At 40.7% G+C, this 23,299-nt stretch overlaps 2 protein-coding genes across 2 annotated transcripts; both read left to right on the plus strand.

Moving 5' to 3' along the window:
* On the plus strand, positions 1–9,613 carry LOC139471357 (uncharacterized). The gene is made up of 4 exons (XM_071253677.1): positions 1–346; positions 2,308–2,430; positions 2,995–3,036; positions 5,956–9,613. The coding sequence occupies exons 1-4, from the start codon at positions 1–3 to the stop codon at positions 9,213–9,215; spliced, it is 3,771 nt and encodes a 1,256-aa protein (XP_071109778.1). The 3' UTR covers positions 9,216–9,613.
* A 4,611-nt stretch (positions 9,614–14,224) lies between these two features.
* On the plus strand, positions 14,225–21,827 carry LOC139471283 (signal recognition particle receptor subunit beta-like). Its single transcript, XM_071253583.1, has 7 exons — positions 14,225–14,341; positions 14,975–15,069; positions 15,514–15,591; positions 16,081–16,160; positions 18,045–18,104; positions 19,596–19,727; positions 21,561–21,827. Exons 1-7 carry the CDS (start codon positions 14,227–14,229, stop codon positions 21,772–21,774), a joined length of 774 nt encoding a protein of 257 aa, XP_071109684.1. The 5' UTR covers positions 14,225–14,226; the 3' UTR covers positions 21,775–21,827.
* The last annotated feature ends 1,472 nt before the right edge of the window (positions 21,828–23,299 follow it).

Consider the following 23,299-nt stretch of genomic DNA (forward strand, 5'->3'; position numbering starts at 1 on the left):
ATGCCCAAAAATGTTCGTGACAGAAATCACCCACAGGTTTCACATAACATGGATCTGGGAGTGCAACTGCAGGATGAACTGATGCCACAATTACTGACCAAAAAGGTCTGTGACGGAAATTACCCAGAATTCATATCCGAGGATTCAAATGACATACAGATATCTCTGCAGCAGAATAAAGAACCGATGGGGCTTCACGCTGTCAAGCGAGCAATGGTTCGCCAGTCGGTCGCGCCTGGCTTCAACACCGGGTGTTCAGACAGCAATGGATCCCGAGTCTCCGTCAATGCCAATCTGAGTCCACACGCGGACATGGATGTGTCGGTCAACACGTTTATGTCGCTGGGTAAGTGGTTGTACATGTATATAACAAATCCAGGACTGTCTCTTGTTCATAAGTAAATCTTCTGCAAATATGCTGTTTCATTCAAAATAAAGAACTAAAATGATACAGTCAAGAATTTAAACAAATAATAGTTTGTAAAAAATAATTAGTTGGTGAAAGCTCGCATTCTTGAATCTACCGCTCTAGTTCTTTGCAAGTGACCCGAAACAAATAAATAATCTCAGAGTGTCTTTTGATATCAAATATATCAACATGATCTCATCTAAGCCATATCTCCTGTGGGAGCCAGTTTTGGATGATAAATTGTTTTTAACAAAAATCCAAACTATTCCTGAGGCCTTTCCTAGTCCATTTATCGTTGGTTGGTTTGTTGTTTAATGCCGCACTCAGCAATATTCCAGCTATATGACAGCGGTCTGTAAATAATCGAGTCTGGACCAGACAATCCAGTGATTGATATCATGAACATCGATCCACGCAATTGGGATTAATGACATGTATCACACAAGTCAGCGAGCCTGACCACCCGATCCCGTTAGTCGCCTTTTACGACAAGCATAGTCGCCTTTAACGGCAAGCTTGGGTTGCTGAAGACCTATTCTACCCCGGAATCTTCACGGGTCAGTCCATTTATGGATGTGAGAAGACATGAGAGAAATGTGGAGGAAGCTCTGGTAAAACTGATCATGTCTGGCCAAATCCAGTTCCATGGTCTGCTGGCTATGAAAACCGTTCTATTCACCCTTAACAACTGTGGTACAGTGTTACTTTGTAATTGTTTAGGGAGACCGCCTCCATGGTCTAGTGGTAGAGCGTCCGCCTGGAGAGCGGAAGGTCCGGGGTTCGATCCCCGGCCGCGTCATACCAAAAGACGTTATAAGATGGTACTTGTTGTTACCCTGTCTGGCGCTCGGCATTAAGGGGCTAAAACAAGGACTGGTCGGCTCGGAGTCAGTACGAGCATATATAAGTATATATATAAGTGCAATAATCTTGGATGCGTCGTTAAACCCAATTCACCTCACCTTGTTTGCTTAGGAGATAAACGTCTGAGGTTTCAATTGTTAAACTTAGCTCAGTAAAATTACAGATAACCTAGCTCTAGTTTGAATACACAGTATGTTTATCTCCATACTATCATGACTTAAAAAATGCGAACTCTTTGGTGTTAGCAAATATACTGAGTGAAGTGGCAGGGGTTGAGTCCAGTATTTTGAGTGGGTTGTCGGAATCACAGACAAAATATGGCGTTGTATATGTTCATGCTTTGTTTGTTTGGTTGGTTTGTTGTTTAACGCCGCACTCAGCGATATTCCAGCCATATGACGGCAGTCTGTAAATAATCGAGTCTGGACCAGACAATCCAGTGATTGACGTCATGGGCATCATGCAGTTTGTTTACACCATAATACTTCACACAAACTTATTTTAGGCACTGAAAGCATGTAGTATGACAACCTCGTAAGTTAACATGAAGTGGGCACCCCTAAAGAAAACTAAGCAAGCTTTGCAAAGGTTTCGTTCTACGCTTCATTTTACTATTATGGCATCAGAGAGCTTATTGTGAATCAAATAATAAGTAAAAGTACATTCTCTTTGTAGATTTATATCATGTTTTTTGCATGAAATATTGTAGTTTGAATATTGTAGTAACCCAACTTTGCATTTTGTAGCCTATAATTGTACATACAATTGTTGAAATATGCCTACCGACAATTACTGTAAAAAAAAATATTGTCCTAAAAATATTAGCTTCTGTGGTGATACAGTCGACAAATTGGCTGTTTCAATAAGAGGGGGTTTATTGTGATTTGATACCTCTGAATGACCAACGAAATCGAATTTTTTCCAAATTCATGGTAGAATTGTTGTTAAATGCTGCACTATATTAATGACGGCAGTCTGTAAACAATCATGTTACTGAGTCTGATCCCCCGCCTGACGGGGTTGTTTCCTTGTAGATGGTACACACACAGTGAATAACATACGAGGGTGTGAAGACGTCATATTGATTAACAGTATCAAGGCGAAGGAGGTTGCCATCAGGAGCAAGACATCAGTCATCAACACTATCGAACATCAAGGTAAAGCACTCGTTGTCCTTATCGAATTCATCCACAATTTTAAAGCTTCTTTTGGTTGTCTTATATATTATGCACCGACTTTGTACATTCTAAAAAATGTGGTTTCATACATGCTGCAATGTTGAAGCTATTTTCATGATTTACACGAGCAAGCGAGTGAGTGTGTGAGTGAGTGAGTGAGTGAGTTTGGTGGCAGGGTTGGGTGGGGGCAACCTCGCTTCATATATTATTCCACCAAAATAACCAGGTGGACGCCAAATTTGGTTCATAAAATGTTCCACCAAAATAACCATGTGGACACAAAATTTGGTTCATATAATGTTCCACCAAAATAACCACGTGGACACAAAATTTGATTCATAAAATGTTCAACCAAATAACGTGTTGGAGTAGAGCAGGTAATTACAAGTCATATCATGGCTACACATTAAACTAAATTTGTTTTCTTTAAACGTTTACAAAGGGAACAAGTTACCGCATCATCGATTTCCATAACAAGAAACGAAGTGTGGTCTTGCAAACGGGGCGAGTTTTTTGTTTAAGGAACATCTGCTTTTTCCACAGGAACTGCCCAGTCCAGCGCATCTCGATTTGAAAACCTTGTCAGTAAGTATATCCCTGGGCGACATTATTGAAAGGGTTAATGGATGGACCATCACTTGGCAAAAGTATCTTTATGCCGTTATAGTCTGCTGTTTTATCCAGTGTTACATATGCTATGGTGGGATTACAGTGTAGAATGGGATCCTTGCAATTTATGTTATCGTACGAGGTGACTGAATCGATTGGGTTGCATTGTGCTTGTGTGGTCAGAGGTCACGTTCTAAAAAGTCATCTTAGCGCTAAGATCCTCGTAAGTATTTGCTAAAGTATGGGAGTTATGATGATTGTAGCGCTAAGACCGCAGTGTGCTTGTGTGGTCTAAGGTCCCGTTCTAAAAAGTCATCTTAGCGCTACGATCCTCGTAAGTCTTTGCTAAAGTATGGGAGTTATGATGATTGTAGCGCTAAGACCGCATTGTGCTTGTGTGGTCAGTGGTCCCGTTCTAAAAAGTCATCTTAGTGCTACGATCCTCGTAAGTCTTTGCTAAAGTATGGGAGTTATGATGATTGTAGCACTAAGACCGAAGTGTGCTTGTGTGGTCAGTGGTCCCGTTCTAAAAAGCCATCTTAGCGCTACGATCCTCGTAAGTCTTTGCTAAAGTATGGGAGTTATGATGATTGTAGCGCTAAGACCGCATTGTGCTTGTGTGGTCAGTGGTCCCGTTCTAAAAAAACATCTTAGCGCTACGATCGTCGTAAGTCTTTGCTAAAGTATGGGAGTTATGATGATTGTAGCGCTAAGACCGCATTGTGCTTGTGTGGTCAGGGGTCCCGTTCTAAAAAGCCATCTTAGCGCTACGATCCTCGTAAGTCTTTGTTAAAGTATGGGAGTTATGATTGTAGCGCTAAGACCGCATTGTGCTTGTGTGGTCATTGGTCCCGTTGTAAAAAGCCATCTTAGCGCTACGATCCTCGTAAGTCTTTGCTGAAGTATGGGAGTTATGATGATTGTAGCGCTAAGACCGCATTGTGCTTGTGTAGTCAGTGGTCCCGTTCTAAAAAGCCATCTTAGCGCTACGATCCTCGTAAGTCTTTGTTAAAGTATGGGAGTTATGATTGTAGCGCTAAGACCGCATTGTGCTTGTGTGGTCATTGGTCCCGTTGTAAAAAGCCATCTTAGCGCTACGATCCTCGTAAGTCTTTGCTGAAGTATGGGAGTTATGATGATTGTAGCGCTAAGACCGCATTGTGCTTGTGTAGTCAGTGGTCCCGTTCTAAAAAAACATCTTAGCGCTACGATCGTCGTAAGTCTTTGCTAAAGTATGGGAGTTATGATGATTGTAGCGCTAAGACCGCATTGTGCTTGTGTGGTCAGTGGTCCCGTTCTAAAAAGCCATCTTAGCGCTACGATCCTCGTAAGTCTTTGCTAAAGTATGGGAGTTACAATCGCCTCAGTGCTAACATTGCTTTGTGGAATGGGTCCCTGACTCGGTTACATGGTTGACTGTGTGTCATTGTAGCCGACAGAGTGTGTCCTACTCATAATGCCGGTCACTGGTTGTTTCTATCGGGCCGCTGTCATAAAGCCGGAATAGCGCAGAGTTAAATAATCAACATGAAACAGATTTCGACCACTGTACATATACCAGAAATGAAAGCCATAAGAGACTGACCCTTTAATGGAGGAAAATAATTTTCCTGAGGTTATCTGCGTAAAATATGCATCAGAAATGCAGAAATACGCAGTCAAATAATATCCAAGCGTTTCAAATACGCAAAGGACATTACAGATACGTTACAAAAATAAAATTTGTGCCTATCATCAAAATATTGTGAAGTAACCCTGCGTATTCGATGCGCAAATCAGCAACTTATTTTGAAATTATAAAAGGGCATTCCGTCAACCTTGCCAAACTCCACGAGAACAGTTACATCATGATCATTTGCCATCACACTTTCTTGTGGAAGTATCATGGTATTTTTGAGTCCTATAAAGCTCTTGAACCCACACAACACCAGTTTGCAGGGACTAGATGAATAGTGTTTTTAAATATTTAACTTAAATACCCACATGTGTAAAAACTAGTGGGTAACAGAAATTTGAATACCCAAATAGAATTACTGATACCCAGTGATTTTAAAATGCATGGGTAAAATACCCACAACACCAAAAGCTTATCTGGAGCTCTGGGTTTTACAAAAACAGTATCGGTTCACCGCATGTCCTGAAGAAAAAGAAAAAGAATCAAACCATTTCTGCTGAACTATACCAACATTGGTGAAAACCCTGGTGGCGGGGGGAGTTAAATGGTTGAATGATCAAAGTAGTCATGGGTACCAACTGAAAACTGACGATAATAGAAACTAATAGAAAATAATTTTACAGCATTGTGGTTATTGAGTTGGTGAGTTGTGTTTAACTCCACTTTGAACAGTATATGTCAGCTTGATGTGAGAGCGACTATGTTTGTCGTAAGAGGCGACTAACAGGATCGGGTGGTCAGGCTCGCTGACTTGGTTGATGCATGTCATCGATCCCAATTGCACAGATCAATGCTCATGATGTCAGTCACTGGATTGTCTGGTCCAAACTCGATGATTTACAGACCGCTGTCATATAGCTGAAATATTGCTGAGTGCATCGTTAACAAGAAACAAACAAAGAAAAACACTGATGTGAGAGCAAGGCTGAAATTATGCAGGTCTAAAATGTTTTCCACTTTTTAAAACCCATGAGCACAGGTGTGGTCCAGACAAACCAACTAACAGTGCAAATTTTATCTTTAAAACCTGAGGACAGATATTTCTTTTACTTCATTTTAGGAACTGGTTGTCTTTTTATAAATTTTCCCTAATCCTATTTTGACCCGATTCTGATAATGTTCTTTAACAAGGAGATTATTTTCATGAGATACATTGTTTTGCGATGATGTCGATTGTTTGAGTGGCTTTTATGAACAAGATTTGATTTACTGAATTTTAGGTTCAACCTGGGAACTTATTGATGAGGCTGAAGCAAAACCATACGTTTCAACCCGTACTGCCCGAACTGCGTTCCGTCTACTCCATCAATACGGTTCAATATTCATCAAGGGGAAGTCAGGCTCGGGTAAAACCAGACTGGCCTTGCGTCTGCTGTCGCACATTTCAAAGAAAACAGGCCGAAAACCAGTCAATATTTCCCAATGGCAGCAGTGGGACTTCATACCAAAGACGTATAACAAAACAAAGTTTGTGGTGTTGATTGACGACATATATGGTTCAAACAACTTGAATGGTGATCGCATCCAAGAATGTGAAAGATATTTTGATATTATGTGGCCTCAGGTTGAGTCGGGCGATATCTTCTGTATCCTCACATCCAGATCCGAGATCGCCATCTTATGTAAATACAGGATGAAGAAATATGACATTGTCAAGAAGGCTCTGTGTGTTGACATGGATGGGAACAAGTACCCCTTAACCAGCAATGAAAAAAGCAACATGCTGCTAAAAATATGTGATCTCCACATCAGCGAAGCTGATTTTGTTCGGGTACCTGAGATGGAGATCTCACTTGGATTTGTTCAGTGTTGTGTGTTTTTTGCAAGCAGTAAGGAAGCTCAGACAAAAGGGATTACATTTTTCCTTCAACCGAACGAATTTATACTTAGTGAGGTGCACAAACTTCAGGTGAATGACGGTATTGGTTACCTGGTCTTATTGATAGTACTCATGTGTAAGGGAGAGTTGGATGTAAGCCATATCCATCCCATTAAATGCAAGATTAGGACGCTCATTGCGAATTTGAAGGAGTGTTGTCATATGACAGCTGAAGTGACTCTTTCCTATTTACGGGACAAGGCAGACTCACTGTGTGACACGTACCTCAGACGCACTGCACTTGGGTACGCGTTCCAGCATCAGTTCATACACGACGCTGTCTTCATCAGCTTTGCCAAGAGGTATCCAGACTTGTGTATTGACGTATGTTCTCCGGACATGTTGATTCAGTTGGTTCGGACTAAGGCTGATGGCGATACTGGGAATACTCTGTGTCTACCAGAACACTGTTTCCCAGCACTGGCTGGTCGGATCACCAAGCTGTTGGGATCTGGTGATGGACATGTTCTCAACCATCCCGCATTCCACCACGAGGACTTTGTGCAGCTTCTTTTAGGAACATGGACAGATGAGGAGCTCAGGAAACTGTTACTCCACGATTTCAAACCAGCAACTGTTTCGGTTCCTCATCCTACGTTGCTAGGTAACAGAATTCATATGTTTACATACAATAAACTGTCAACTGCTTTCATACTGAATAAGCATAAACATGTCATGAAACTGTTGCTGTCAAGAATGGGAGAGGGGTTTAACTTCACGTCCACTGATTTGGCCTGTGCTGTTAATGTTCAGGATGACGATATCATCAGTGAGTTGCGTCAGATAGGGGTGTCTCCGGATGTGGATTGTTTCAGGACACTGTGTCATTCAAAATGTGATAAAAACACAATGTGTGATATTTACCAGCACCTGGAGAGCCAGATCGAAAGTGTGATTGATCTCGAGGACTTGTTCAGTCTTGCTGTCATGAACGGAAATACCCACCTGGTACAGTTGCTGGTGGCAAAGCTGAAACAAAATGGACAACATGCAGAAATGTTCCAGAACCAGTTGGTGATTTTACTGGAGGAACTTGGTCGAACAACTCTGAACGGAAGACATTCAATGAATGAGGGTAATGGTGAAAGGTTCTACTTTGATATCATTGTTGCCTTGTTTGCAGCAGGGTGTGATATTGACATTAATTACCTTGTGTGGCTGTCAGCTAGTCATCCAGATGCAACAGCTCTGAGATATTTTCTCCAGAAACCGAATGTCTACCCATTGAAGAGGTTCAGAGCTCCCGACCTTCTATACAGATATTCCACATCTGTGCAACAAGCAGCCGCATTCGGTGGTACAGAATGCATGCATGAACTGATTGAATATTCCATACAGAAAGGGGTATCAATGTATGAAGTCTTGAACGGATCGGTAACCGAGGATGACAGTCCACTTGAATTAGCATTGGCGTATGGTAACTATGACTGCATGACATACCTTATCACACGAGGAGCTGAAACAAGTAGACAGAATTCATTTGGAGAAACGCTACTCCATGTAGCTGCTAGGAATATGAATTTGGATGGCATCAACATCCTCTTGAACCACGGACCATCTGTAATTGATACAGACCTCAATGGATCTACACCATTTGCATATTTATACCCTGATGGCCAGTGTTCAAAGGACGATAGGTCAGCTGTTGGAACCGTCAGAGCTCTTGTGGAAGCGGGAAGTGACGTCAATGAGTCTGACATTGAAGGAAACACGTGTGTCCTTAAAGCAGCAAGGATTGGTGACATCCAGACTGTCAGATACCTGTGTGATAAAGGTGCTGACCTGAATCGGAAATACAAAGATGGGAAAACGGTGCTGCTTCACGTAACAGAAAACTGTGATTTAGACACAACAAGATACCTCATCAGGAAAGGCGCTGAAGTAGATGCAGTGGACGACTGTGGCAGGAATGTGATGCATTATGCTGCATGGTCGCGGAGGGACACAGTAGAGAAGATGCAGTACTTCAGCGCTTCTCACAACATGACCGCTAACGGGACGGACAGGTATGGTAGAACGGCCCTGTTCTATGCTGTAGAGGGTGATGAGGAAGCTGTTGAGTGGCTTGCGGAGGCAGGTCTGGATGTACATGCTACAGACATAGAAGAGGCAACATTACTCCATGCAGCTTGTCGGCAAACGAGGAGAGCCATCAACGAATCTATTGTGATGTTCCTACTGGAGAAAGGGGTTGATCCGCATCTGAAGGACAAAGACGGAAGCTCCCCATTACACTATATTGCAAGTCAGAGACATTGTGAGAAGGTTGCGCAGCGTCTTCTGGAAGCAGGGGTAGATCACAGTGCAGCAGACGGTGATGGAAGGACACCATCACATTGTGCAGCTAGGACAAGGGACGCTGGCCTGACGTTACAGTTGCTGTTAGAGAAAGGGGCAGATCCACGTGTACAGGATGGAGATGGCTGTTCTCCACTTCACCTTGCGGTGTTGTGGCAGGTTGAAGAGAACGTGAAGTTACTTCTGGACGGTGGAGCCGATCCATGTGCTTCTGACTGTGATGGGCGTACAGCATTACATTATGCGGTACAGTCTCGCCATGAGGGTATTGTCAAGTTACTTGTAGACAAGGGCAACTCATGAAGTGTGGGAACGAACACTTTTCTAAGGAACAGACCCAGTGAGAGAGGGTGGGGAAGGTAATGGAGAGTGGGTGTGGTAGTGAGTTGGGGGTGGGCACTGCTGATGGAACTGAAGTTTTGTTTCACCAACACCCTGGACATATTTGCCACAATAGTTTTTGTTTCGGTAGTGCGGTCCTCACCCTCATCCCACACAGCACATAATGTCTCTCCTTAAAAAGTGTTATTTGATTGGATGGCCTCTTTGAAAGAGTTGAAGGTGTTCTTGAAATGAAAGGGGGTTCCTTGTCAGTACCGTCGTGTTATTTTCAGGTGTGCGTATATACTAGTATATATTCCGTGTCTACTGACATCCTGGTTCTTTCGTTATCCAGGATTTGGGAGTAGTGGAACTTTAGGGACTAGGGGCTATGGGGGTAGGGGTGTGACTGTGATAATCTCCACCCTCATTTCATTTGACATGTTTTATGCCCCCCCCCCCCCCCCTCTCTCTCTCTCCCTCCCTCCCCATACATATTTCTATCCCTCTCTCCTCCCTCTCTCTCTATATATATGTGTGTGTGTGTGTGTGTGTGTGTGTGTGTGTGTGTGTGTGTGTGTGTGTGTGTGGAACTAACGTAAACAAGACGTCAACAGTTTGCGTACGGACTTGACTCCTACGATAAAGAGGTAACTCTTGCATGACAATAGTTCCGTCAAAGTATTATGTTCACTGCAGTGAAATATCAAGTGTTGTGTTCATTGCAATGAAAATATCACTTTTCTCAACTTTTCTAAACTCAGTCTTTCAGACTGAAGTATATAATAAGATGAAATTTGACCTTGATCACACCGGTTTTCACACTTCTTGCGAAATATGAAACGTTGTTAGACCTTGCTTCAATAAATCACCACACTGCAGAAAACTAAAGAAAATAAAAAGCTAAACAAGAAATTGTGTATGTTGAAACTTTGAATGAAAAAACTGAGAAATTCGCACGAACAAGTAAATATTAATTGGTCAAGGCAAAACGTTGATGTTGTTGACCTGGGCCTCGTTCCACAAAGCGATCGTAGCACTAAGACGATCGTAACTCTCATAGTTTAACGTAGACTTACAACTGTCGTAGCTCTACGATCGCCTTGTAGAATGGGGCCCTGTAGAAAGTGACTGACGATGTACGCGCGTTGCCATGTTGAACAAGATCCCTGGGTCCTGTTTTCGGATGAGTGAGTGTTTTACGCCGCTTTTGGCAATATTCCAGCAATATCACGGCGGGGGACACCAGAAATGGGCTTCACACATTGTACCCATGTCGGGAATCGAACCCGGGTCTTCGGCGTGACGAGCGAACACTTTAACCTCTAGGTCATCCAACCGCCCAGATTTTGGAAGAAAGACACAACTGGATACTATACCCCGTTCATGTAACGTTGTAGCATTTGGGGATACAGAAAATCATAAACACGTCGACATGCAGATGAAAGTTATATATCAAACAGCATATACACCAATTTACATAGAATTATTTGCGTAACATTCTACCAAATAACAGATGCTCATATTGTCAATCACTGGATTGTCTGTTCCAGCCTCGATTACTTACAGACAGCCGTCATATAGCTGGAATATTGCTGCTAGGCGTTAAAAACAAACACTTCATATATTAAGTTTGGTGGTTCTAACAAACAAACAAACCAAATAATCCTGTAGACGATACCACTTGAAACGGGCCAGCCAATTTGGTCAAAACGGACCACTGATAGTCAAAATGGACCAGTCAAATATCAGACTAAAAATGTAAAGTAAGTGAGTGAGTGTGGTTCTGCGACGCTCTTAGCAGTATTCCCGCAATATCACGGCGGGGGACACCAGAAATGGGCTTCACACAATGTACCCACGTGGGGAATCGAACCTGTGTCATCAGTGTGACGAGCGAAAGCTGTAACCACTAGGATACTCGACCGCCCCGAAAATAGAGGTTATTTGGCTATTCCTGTCAAATAACATGTTCATCTCATGGAATGACCTAGAGAAAACATAGAGGCTATTCCTGCCAAATAACATGCTCATCTCATGGAATGATCTGACACACGTGATGATTTCAAGAGTGACGCAGCCAAGAGTGAAAATGTCAACTGTTTCACTCACGAGATGCGATAAATATAATTGTTCTATTAGTTGCCGTATTCGACGTAATATGCGCCCAGGGGGCTCTCAAAATTAGAAATAGAATATTATTTTGGTGGAAAAAACAGCCTGAACTGTTTATATACGACAGATATATTTTTCCAGAATTAATTGCCCATAATTAAGGGTGCACAAACACACGGCGTATTATACACGAATAAATAAGTCATGTGTATACATTGATTAATCGGAAGGGGTGCTAATTGGGATTGTTCACTTGCCAATATATTAGCAAATATCGCCGTGGGCGCTTATTAGAGCGGGGCGCTTATAACGTCAAATACGGTATGTGTTTTCTTACTGATCTTCACGATCATAGTCTGAAAACCCATATGTCACTGAAACATTCTAGGAGTTGGTGAGTAAAAAGGAAAACGTACAACCTTATCCATAACAACTTTTGGTTTGTTACATGTAGCAACGCTTCGATGTAGATTCTTACACCGTTTCGAAGCTGGAGTGACTACAACCAAGTGATGAGAGGTATATTTGCATGAGATGCTGTGATAAGCCGTAAATATATGACAAATAACACAGATAATTCAGTCAGATACGTAAGTACCTATACAGTAAAGATAAGGATTAAGCGTTGTGGCAAGCTGATTAGGTGCAAATTATAAATTAAGGTCCTTTGATTAGATCCTCAAAGACAGACGAGATGTAACACCCTCGATCTCTGTCGATCAAAGATGTGTGACGGCGGAATTCTATGGCCTCAGAGTTTCCTGGTGTTTGGTAGAGAGGATTTGGGCTTTGTCAAACTGAATATAATGGTTTGGGATCTGTGGCTGGTGGTCTGAGAGGGCTGATATGACGTCTACTTTGGCTGTTGTTCAGCTAGTTTTCTTTGTCATTGAAGCAGACTGAAAGTAGTTCCGGCATAAATAATTATTTCACACGAATGAGAGATCTTTTTTTCCAGTCAAATACAGTATTTCATCACTAAACACGTAATAAGTGAGTGTGTGAGTTATTACTTAACGTCACATCGGCAGTATTTCAGCCATATCGAGAACTGACACATAATACACAGATTTAATGAAATAAATACCTGTCAGCGAGGGACAGTAAAAATAACTAGAGTATCACAGTTTCGATTTTAAAACTAGTTGAGAACATTTAAAAGAATATATTTTCAATCAACAATACAATATAAAAATGGGCTATAGATCACCAGCAACCAAAGTAAGGCCACCTTACTAGGGACTGAAGGGACTTACAATACTTCTGCTACCTGCACGGCTCCCCAGCAGGTTCTACACCACCCCTTCAGCTGCTGGTGATGGTACGCAATTAAGGCAACAGTTAAAATAAACAAATATACTACGTTTAAAACTGAGGTAAGAATAAATGTACTTTGAATGATGAGGTCTTACATATTCTCTCAGGGAGATTATAATTTTACACATAAGGAAATGATTTAACAAAGTATGTATGAGAAGGAAACAAAGTAGAACTATGTTAGTCGGGTAAGGCTTGGTGATTACTTGATTACGAGTCTGAATAATTTTTTCCAATGAAAACATCTCCGTGACACAAGGGCGGATCCGGCATTTTTAAAAGGGAGGGGTCCAAAATATAAAAATCCTCTCTCAGTTAATTTTACTGATTACAATTATTAACATACAACTACAGTTGGTTTTCAAAAGGTCCGTGTGTGTCATTAATTGAGACAAGACGGTGATCGTAGACAATGGGCCAATGACGTTAACAATATAAACATAAACACATCATGTCGAAACTGAATAATGTTAATATGAATATTCATAATTACACACAAAACTCCTTAGTTTAAATAAATGTAATCAGTTGTTTATCTCGGCTCGCTGTGAATTCATTCTTATGATACATGTTTATTGTCACGGGGTGATTTCCATTTTGAAACGCAGACGTTCGCCCAGAAATAGGTTCGCACTGAACTAAATTCCACTACTATACAGAGCTCCAGATAAGCTGCGTATCTGCGTGAAATACGCATCAGAAATACGCGGCAAAATAAAATCCAAGCGTATCAAATACGCAACGAACATTACAGATACGCTACAAAAATAAAACTTGTGTGTATCATCAAAATATTGTGAAGTAACGCTGCGTACTCGATACGTAAATCAGCAACTTATTTTGAAATTATAAACGGGCATTCCGTCAACCTTGCCAAACTCCACGATAACAGTTACATCATGATCATTTGCCATCACACTTTTTGTGGAAGTATCATGGTATTTTTGAGTCCTATAAAGCTCTTGAACCCACACGACGCCAGTTTGCAGAGACTAGAGGAATAGTGTTTTTAAATATTGAAGTTAAATACCAACATGTGTAAAAACTAGTGGGTAACAGTAATTTGAATACCCAGATAGAATTACTGATACCCAATGATTTTAAAATGCACGAGTAAAATACCAACAACACCAAAAGCTTATCTGGAGCTCTGGACTATACCATATAATAGTGAAACTTTTAATGAATATAAAACGAGTATAAAATATTTTTTTGTTTTTAATCGTATATTTCACAGATTCGTTTTGACAGGACACGAGAATCAGTTTGACCAGACAAACGAGCCGTTTTGACCAAATTATTTAGTCCTTTTTATCCCACTGATATAATCTAATTCCATTCCAGACTATAATAGTGTCATGAATGATGTCACATTTTATTACCCTAATTTCTGATCTTAGCTAACACTAGTTAGCCGTTGGGTAAGTAACAGTTTTAGAACAGTCAAGTCTGCCGGAGGCGAGTTTGTTGAGTTGTGACTTGGTTGAAAAGGAACGGCCCGGTCAGACTGATCCGGCTTATTAACAGAGCGGAAGTAGTGTTAGGAGTCAGTTGACACATCATGGCGAACGACAGCATGAACGAGTTTGTCTCCTATGTGAAAAATGGTGTTCAAGCCGGAGATCCAACAGTCATCGGTATTTTAGTCGCCGTCGTTGTAGGATTGTTAACTCTTGGTATGTTCTTTCTTTCTTATTTTGTCGTGACTGTTACCTACGCTAAAACACAGGGCCATATGGATTACCATATGGCAATATTTTGGTGTCGGATGATTTATTCAATATGTTTTCCGATAAGTTCGACCTGTTTTCATCAGTCATGTTGGACACATTTTCTTCTGTTTGTTCGGCATTTCTAATGCTTTGAAAATTATATACAACAGCATTAGAAATTACGACGTATTTCGTTAACTGTGTTTGAAATGAAAGGGGTCCTTGTCAGTACCGTCGTGTGTGTGAGTATTTGCCATTTCACATCATGGTAGTCTCGTTATCCAGGATTAGGGACTAGTGGGTATAGGGGTAGGGGTGTGACTGTGATGATCTCCACCCTCATTTTATTTGACATGTTAATATGCCCCCCCCCCCCCCCCCTCTCTCTCTCCCTCCCTCGCCCATACATCTCTCTCTCTCTCTCTCTCTCTCTCTCTCTCTCTCTCTCTCTCTCTCTCTCTCTCTCTCCTGAAGCCATCCACCTATCACTAGAATGACGAGTCACCTTCTATATGTGGAAATTGCATGGAACTACATGTTTTTTATCATGTATATTTCACATTGTTGCAGTGATGGTTGTTTCACCTTGTTTTTCAGTAATATTTGCCTTCCTTAGTGGGGAACAAAACAAAAGACGAGGCGTCCTGCTCCTTGGTATTTGTGATGCTGGCAAGACCCTGCTTTTCTCAAGGGTAAGATGACAACAATCGTGACAATGACCATGGTGTGGAGCTCCAGATAAACTGTTGATTTGCATAAGATATGCAAAATAAATCACTGAATTGTCTGGCCCAGGCTCGATTATTTGTCTGCCATCTTATAGCTGGAATATTGCTGAGTGCAGCATAAAACGATTTGGTTGGTTGGTTTGTTGTTTAACGCCGCTCTCAGCAATATTCTTACGACTAGCATAGTCGCCTTTTACGGCAAGCAGGGGTTGCTGAAGACCTATTCTAGCCTGGATCTTCACGGACAAACCAAACAAAATACATTCCCAGTGCTTGTATGTTTCACTTAAGTAGTAAACGTTTAAGACCTGCATCACTTTAGCATCTTTTGGCTTTCATGTCTCTCTGTACTAAACGGATCAGATTCTATATATATGAATATAACCCATGTTATTTTCACTTTCCCAGCTTGTGTACAAGGCATACAAGGAGACCTATACATCCACCAAGTCAAACTCGGGGAGCTACACGGTGGCAGACACAAATGTAAGTGCACAGTCTGCAAGTAAATATTTTCTGAGCCAGGTAAAAACTGATTTAATATTTTCAGTGATCTGCACAAAACATAAACATAAGCTATGTATGTTATTGTTTTATTAAGCCAATTTTACAAGGAAGAGAATTTATGAATGTGAAGACCGCCTCCGTGGTCTAGTGGTAGAGCGTTCGCCTGGAGAGCGGAAGGTCTGGGGTTCGATCCCCAGCCGCGTCATACCAAAAGACGTTAAAAGATGCATTTAGGGGCTAAAACAAGGACTGGTTGGCTCAGAGTCAGTATACTGTATCTGAGTGAGACATCTTTGCCTGTGTGACAAATACAGCCGTAGAAACTAACATTTTTAGTCCACTAGTCCTGTAATGACAACACATAACAAAATGGCAATTTTTTACTGGTCTTTGTGACACATTAGCAAGGACTTTAGGACCAGTGCCAGTTTCTATCGCTGAATATTGTTACAAAAACTTTGTTTTTAGAAAAGTCTGCGAGTCATCGACCTGCCTGGCCATGAGAGATTAAGGTTCCAGACAATGGAAGAACACAAGGGGCTTGCGAGGTATCTCTACATTTGATAGTTTCTATAGGTCAGAGCTCCAGATAAGCTTTTGGTGTTGTGGGTATTTTACCCATGCATTTTAAAATCATTGGGTATCAGTAATTCTATCTGGGTATTCAAATTTCTGTTACCCACTAGTTTTTACACATGTGGGTATTTAAGTTAAATATTTAAAAACACTATTCCTCTAGTCATAGCAAACTGGCGTCATGTGGGTTCGAGAGCTTTATAGGACTCAAAAATACCACGATACTTCCACACGAAATTGTGATGGCAAATGATCATGATGTGACTGTCATCGTGGAGTTTGGCAAGGTTGACGGAATGCCAGTTTATAATTTCAAAATAAGTTGCTGATTTGCTAATCGAATACACAGGGTTACTTCACAATATTTTGATGATACGCACAAGTTTCATTTTTGTAGCGTAACTGTAATGTTCGTTGCGTATTTGATATGCTTGGATTATATTTTACTGTGTATTTCTGCATTTCTGATGCGTATTTCACGCAGATACGCAGCTTATCTGGAGCTCTGATGGGTTATTCTTCATATGCTTAGACAATAAGATGACACGAGGCAAAGTGTTTGTTTGATGGAAGGGATAACAATCTATTAATTAATATATAATGGCCATAATCTGATAATATCTGAAAAAAATAAGAAATCTGATTATGTTTTTGTTTTCTTTCTGTCGATATGCAGTGTACAGAATTTTTTCTAATGTCAAGATTGATAAGTTTCACCTTACGCTACACGGTGCTATAGGTTTAGCATCAGGTAAGAAAAAATAACATTGCATGTAATCAGAAATGCGCATTTTGTTTGAAACAGCAATCAATGATTGATTATTGATCTTGTGATGAATAAGTGTATAGAACTCCTGACATATTAGCATTCGGCCTCTTGTTAGTGTGCATCGTTCAATATATTATAGTGCAGAGGGGTAGCCTAGTGGTTAAAGTGTTCACTCATCATGCGGAAGGTGGAGGTTCAAGTCTCCACCTGGGTACAAGGTGTGAAGCCCATTTATTACTTTTAATTGCGAAAGCGGCGTTAAACCACACTCACTCACTCACTCACTCATGTAAATACATGTACATCAATAGATGGCAGTCTGTGCCAAACACCTTCAGTAGATTTATTCTGTTGTCATGATTGTATGGGCACGCCAGAAACCTATGATTGTGGGTTCGAATCCCGGTTCGCCCCGATTATGTTTCTAGGTTTGTCAGCACCATACCCCTGCTTGTGGGTTTCACCGAAGTGGTATACGTCTGAGAGCTTTCCTACCACATTAAGCTGACACGCCGTGATCAAACTGGAATACTGTTAAAAGCGGCGTTAAACCAAACTCACTCACTCACCCATAATTGTATGGAATTTTAATGTCTGAGCTTACTGGACCAAACATAATTTTCATGCTAGTTGCTATAGGCACAGACCGCGTTCAAAAAGCAAAACTGTTAAATGATATTTAACAATACATCAGAATAGAACAATAAACCAGGACATGTTGCATCAGTCACATGGGTCTGCTAAATCTGTACATTCATAATTCATCAGGACAGACCCATGAAGATCCAGGTTAGGATACGTCTTCAGCAACCCACGCTTGCTGTAAAAGGCGACTGTGCTTGCTGTAAGAGTCAACTAACGGGATCGGGTGGTCAGGCTCGCTGACTTGGTTGATGCATGTCATCATATCCCAATTGCGTGGATCGATGCTCATGATGTCAATCACTGGATTGTCTGGTCCAGACTCGATTATTTACAGACTTACGTCAATACTACCAAAATATTGCTGAGTGCGGCATTAAATAACAAACAAACATTCATATGAGTACATTGTACATCACAATAAATGTCTGTTTTACTTTTCCAGGGCCATCATTTTCGTCATCGACAGCTTGAATTTTCAGAAGGAGATTAAGGAGGTGGCTGAGTATGTGATTATTCGTTTTTTGAGCTGCATTTTATTTAAGCTGGTTCCTAGGCTGACATTTAGTCCCAGAAATATGTTATCTTATTTAAAATATATCATAATTTTATATCAACGAAATAAAGAATAAAATCCAAATGAAGTCCAGAACAATGCTTGATTTCAGAGCTGAGGCAATCTAGACTTGCCAAATGATGCTAGACTTGAGTAGGATTCATTTTTTAATTTATTCTCTAGGGCTATGTGCTTTGTACTGATCTGTCCTCTCTGATATTCACACCCCATGGAGATTCCCGGTTAAAATACGCCCATGTACGAAATTATTTGAAATACTATCATTAAAATCTAGAAAATCTATCTTAAGAACTTCCACCCCCACTAGTTATTTGTTTTTCCCTACCTACTTAACATTTTAAGGAAATCCTAAAAGATATTTCAAATTGTATTTTTAGATAGTTTTTTTTACCTACCTACCTGAATGTTTTAGCTGATTAGGTGATTAAAATGAAGAAGTATCTACAATGGTGGATGCAGCATTTTTAAAAGGGAGGTCCAAAATATCAAAATCCTCTCTCAGTCCAATTTATTGCCTACAACATACTATATTTGACTTCTTTGATAGGCATTTGGCAGTTGGAACACTAAGTAAGGATAAGAATTTATGGATGAACAACTTCTTTATTACAATTAGGACCGACGTTTCGGTGTAGGTTCTAACACCGTTATCAAGCAAGTCACTTGTCACGGTCACGCAAGTCACTTGTCACGGTCAAGCAAGTCACGGTGTTGGAACCTACACCGAAACGTGACTTGCTTGATAACGGTGTTAGAACCTACACCGAAACGTGACTTGCTTGATAACGGTGTTAGAACCTACATCGAAACGTGACTTGCTTGATAACGGTGTTAGAACCTACACTGAAACGTGACTTGCTTGATAACGGTGTTAGAACCTACACCGAAACGTGACTTGCTTGATAACGGTGTTAGAACCTACACCGAAACGTGACTTGCTTGATAACGGTGTTAGAACCTACACCGAAACGTCTTGCTTGATAACGGTGTTAGAACCTACACCGAAACGTGACTTGCTTGATAACGGTGTTAGAACCTACACCGAAACGTGACTTGCTTGATAACGGTGTTAGAACCTACACCGAAACGTGACTTGCTTGATAACGGTGTTAGAACCTACACTGAAACGTGACTTGCTTGATAACGGTGTTAGAACCTACACCGAAACGTTGCTCTTATTGTGTAATGAAGAAGTTCTTCATCCATAAATTCATATCCTTACATGCTACATTTGGTCTTTCAAAGGGGTTGGGTGGGGGTCCAGATTCCCCCCCCCCCCCCCCCAGGACCCCCCGCCCCGACACCCCACACACACGACACACACCCCCTACCCCCCACACCCCACCCCATCTGGATCCGCCTGTGTGTCTACTAGTAGTTGTGTTGCTTTCCTCATGTTTATTGTTACTTTGTTGACAGGTTGCTCTACACTGCACTCAGCGACAGCACCATCTCCAGTCTGGCACCACCCATTCTCATAGTGTGTAACAAACAGGATATGACCCTAGCCAAGGGGCCAAAGGTCATCCAGGGTCAACTTGAAAAAGAGATGTAAGTTAAAGTTAATTCTTATTTCTCAGGCAAAGTAGAATGGAGGCCTTTTGGGAAGTCGGGCTGCGTTTTGTGATCACAAATTAACAAGGGCTCAATGAATGCACGTAATCTCCAAGGTAAGTTTTGTTTCCAAAGTTTTTATCTACACCTGCTCAAAGGATGATATTCGGCCCCAAGTCTGCAGCAAATATCAGTAAAAAATTCCCAAATTGGAATTAGAATTTTCCAAATTCATAATAATGTGTTATGGCTTTGTGGAGGTACATCACTGAAGTGGGCCAATGAAGTGGAAGAGGCATTAATGCTCAGTTTTACAGTATCGCACTGAATGCAATGGTAAAATGCCTCTAAATTGAGGAAACTTTTTTTAAAAAATCATCAAGCCTCAGAGTTTTTCCACTTTTATCATTTTGTGGTGATATATTTCATATCAAGAGACACTCAGGTGAGATTCTCTATATGTCAACATTCTTAATTTGCCGGTGTTTATACAGAAGTGATCAGTGTGTGATATTACGAAGCCACACTGCCCGGCACCTTCCTTACACTGTTATACTATGTCACACGAAATCTGACACGTAAAACTGCGTGCGTGCATACATGCGCCAGTCAGCGAGTGTGCATTCGGATATGTAGGGTATGGCCTGGTGATTTGTTTAAGAGTTTTGTTAACTTAATCAATTCAGGTTTAATTTCAGGGGTCCCATTCAGCTGGAGGTTCACATTTGATTTTGAAGATGAACATTAAGGGTGCACGGCTAGGGTGTTACCAGTATATTGAGGTTCACTCTTTCATTACAATGACATATTTTAATGCTTGGTTTATCAGGTGATTTCAAAACACTATTTTCTTCATGTTTAATGTTATACACTTGGCAAATACACATAGAGCGTGCATCTGGGCATATTTATTGAATGAGTATTCAGTATTTTGTAAAAATATATTTTTCGGGTATTATGCGCATTCAGGCATCAAAGAATGGGTGACAACAAACTTGGTTCAGTACAAATTTTAAATTTGAGATAAAGCATCACTAGATATGTTGATTTACAGTTTCAATTGTAATTCTTGTTCTGCAAGGCATTGTTTTGCAAGCAGTGATTAAGGTTACCATGTGTATTTACTCGTAAACTAAGACGGAAACAACAATCAGCTGTGCACACGCCTTCTCCCACTCCTCCGGTGAATCGGTTTAACATTATCCAATAATATAACTTCAAGAATTTTGATCCAATGATCAGAATATTTGTATCTGAAACAATAATTTTATTCTATCATGCTTTGCGTTGGGGAAAAAACATCTCAACTCATTATGGCATGTGTAATGCTCCAAAAAAGTGAGCAATATAACCTATGATTGTGGGTTCGAATCCCGGTTCGCCCCAAATATGTTTCTAGGTTTGTCAGCACCATACCCGTGCTCGTGGGTTTCACCGTAGTGGTAAACGTCTGAGACCTGCATCACTTATGGCTTTCCTCCCACATTAAGCTGACACGCCATGATATAACTGGAATACTGTTGAAAGCCCTTTTAAACCCAACTCACTCACTCGAAGACCTGTATCACTTTTATGTTCGCCTCCCACATGATACACTGTGTTGTAACTGAACACATGCTGACCAAGGGTAGATCCATCATTTTTAAAAGAGGTTCAAAAAATCAAAATCCTCTCTCGGATAATTTTACTGCCAACAACATACTACAATTGGTTTTCAAAAAGGGGATCGGGACCCCCTGGACCTCCCTCTGGATCCGCCTATGCTGAAATACTTTTCAAAGTGGTCTTAAACCCAATTCACTCACTCACTCACTCACTCATTATTTCCAGGAATACTCTGAGAGTGACCAGATCCGCTGCTCTTCAAGGCACAGACAACACATCCAATAACAACACATATCTAGGCAAAAGAAACAAGGACTTTGAGTTTTCAGATGTTAAGCCTTTCAAGATCACATTCGCAGAATGCAGTTGCAAGGGCAAGGGAGATAACTCTAAAGCTGATCTGTCCGAGGTGGAATCATGGCTGTGCAAGGTCGCCTAAACCAGTGTGTGTCATTTTTGTAGCAAAGTGTATAAAATTTCATCACAACATTATCACTCTTCAGATTTATATTGAAGTATTCATTGCTGAGTACTTACACAAAATTTCGCAACTGTTTTCATGGAATATAAAAATGTTCTCTTCTGATAAGCTAAATAAAATCTTTGATTTAAGGCAACAATTGAAGCCTAGGTGGTGAATATTTGCCATGGGCTAGTGACTCTGTTAAGGATACCACACGTGTAACTAGACATTCGTTACAAATAATGTCCGACACAGCGAATTAACAAAATTCTTCGTAAACAGATTTAAAATACAGCCTGAAAGTTAAAATGAATCAATAAATAAATAAAAATAAATACAACACAAAAATTCTGCACAAGTATTTCATGCAGTTCATTCGTAATACATGAACATCTTTTACTTCGTGCTGTATTTGAACTACCGTATTCGACGTAATAAGCGCCCAGGGCGCTCTCAAAATTAGAAATAGGGGGCTCTTATTAGAATATTATTTTGGTGAAAAAAAACAGAGTTAAAAGATAAATTTCGTGGTTTATGCTGACAGCCTGATATGTTTATATACGACAGATATATTTTTCCAGAATGTATTTGCCCATAATTAAGGGTGCATATAACACATGAGTGCGTATTGTACGCGAATAAATAAGTCTTGTGTACATTGATCAATCGGAAGGGGTGCTAATTGGGTTTGTTCACTAGCCAATATATTAGCAAATATCGCCATGGGCGCTTATTAGAGCGGGGCGCTTATTACGTCGAATACGGTAGCCTGTATATTGATACTGCACATGCATTTTGTGTGATTTGATTGTTGTAGCAAAGGATCCGTGAAGATCCGGGGTAGAATACGTCTTCAGCAACCCATGCTTGCCGTAAAAGGTGACTATGCTTGTCGTAAGAGGTGACTAACAGGATCGGGTGGTCAGGCTCACAGACTTGGTTGATGCATATCATAGTATCCCAATTGCGTGGATCGATGCTCATGACTAATTGCTGGATTGTCCGGTCCAGATTCGATTATTTATAGACCACCATCATATAGCTGAAATTTTGCTGAGTGTGGCGTTAAACATCAAACAAACAAACAAACAACATTCGTAATGCATGTACTGAGAATTAATGCATGAGCTTAAATGTGCATTGCAGAAAGTAGGTCAGTAAACTGTCATTTCATTGAGGTAATCTAGATTTATGACAAAGCTGTATTTTACCATCACCTACCAGCCAGCATTCAACATCTTAGTTTTCATTAAAAAAAAGTGATGGTCATTTTTGATATTTGAAAAGAAGAAACTTTGACGTCATTTAATAATTGGGGGATGGGGAGGGGCAATTTTCTGAGAGACAGATTGTTTGTTTTCAGCTGCTTCCAGAGCTCCAGATAACTTTTTGAGCAATTGAGTTTTTACTCTTGGGTTACTATTCAAATTGGGTAACCAATATTTTTTCACTCATCTATTCATCTCTATTGGGTTTTCCCCAAAATTAGTGAACATTTTAA

The sequence above is a fragment of the Haliotis cracherodii genome, unplaced genomic scaffold (genome assembly GCF_022045235.1).
Source record: "Haliotis cracherodii isolate W230 unplaced genomic scaffold, xgHalCrac1.p SCAF_22, whole genome shotgun sequence".
NCBI lineage: Eukaryota > Metazoa > Mollusca > Gastropoda > Lepetellida > Haliotidae > Haliotis > Haliotis cracherodii.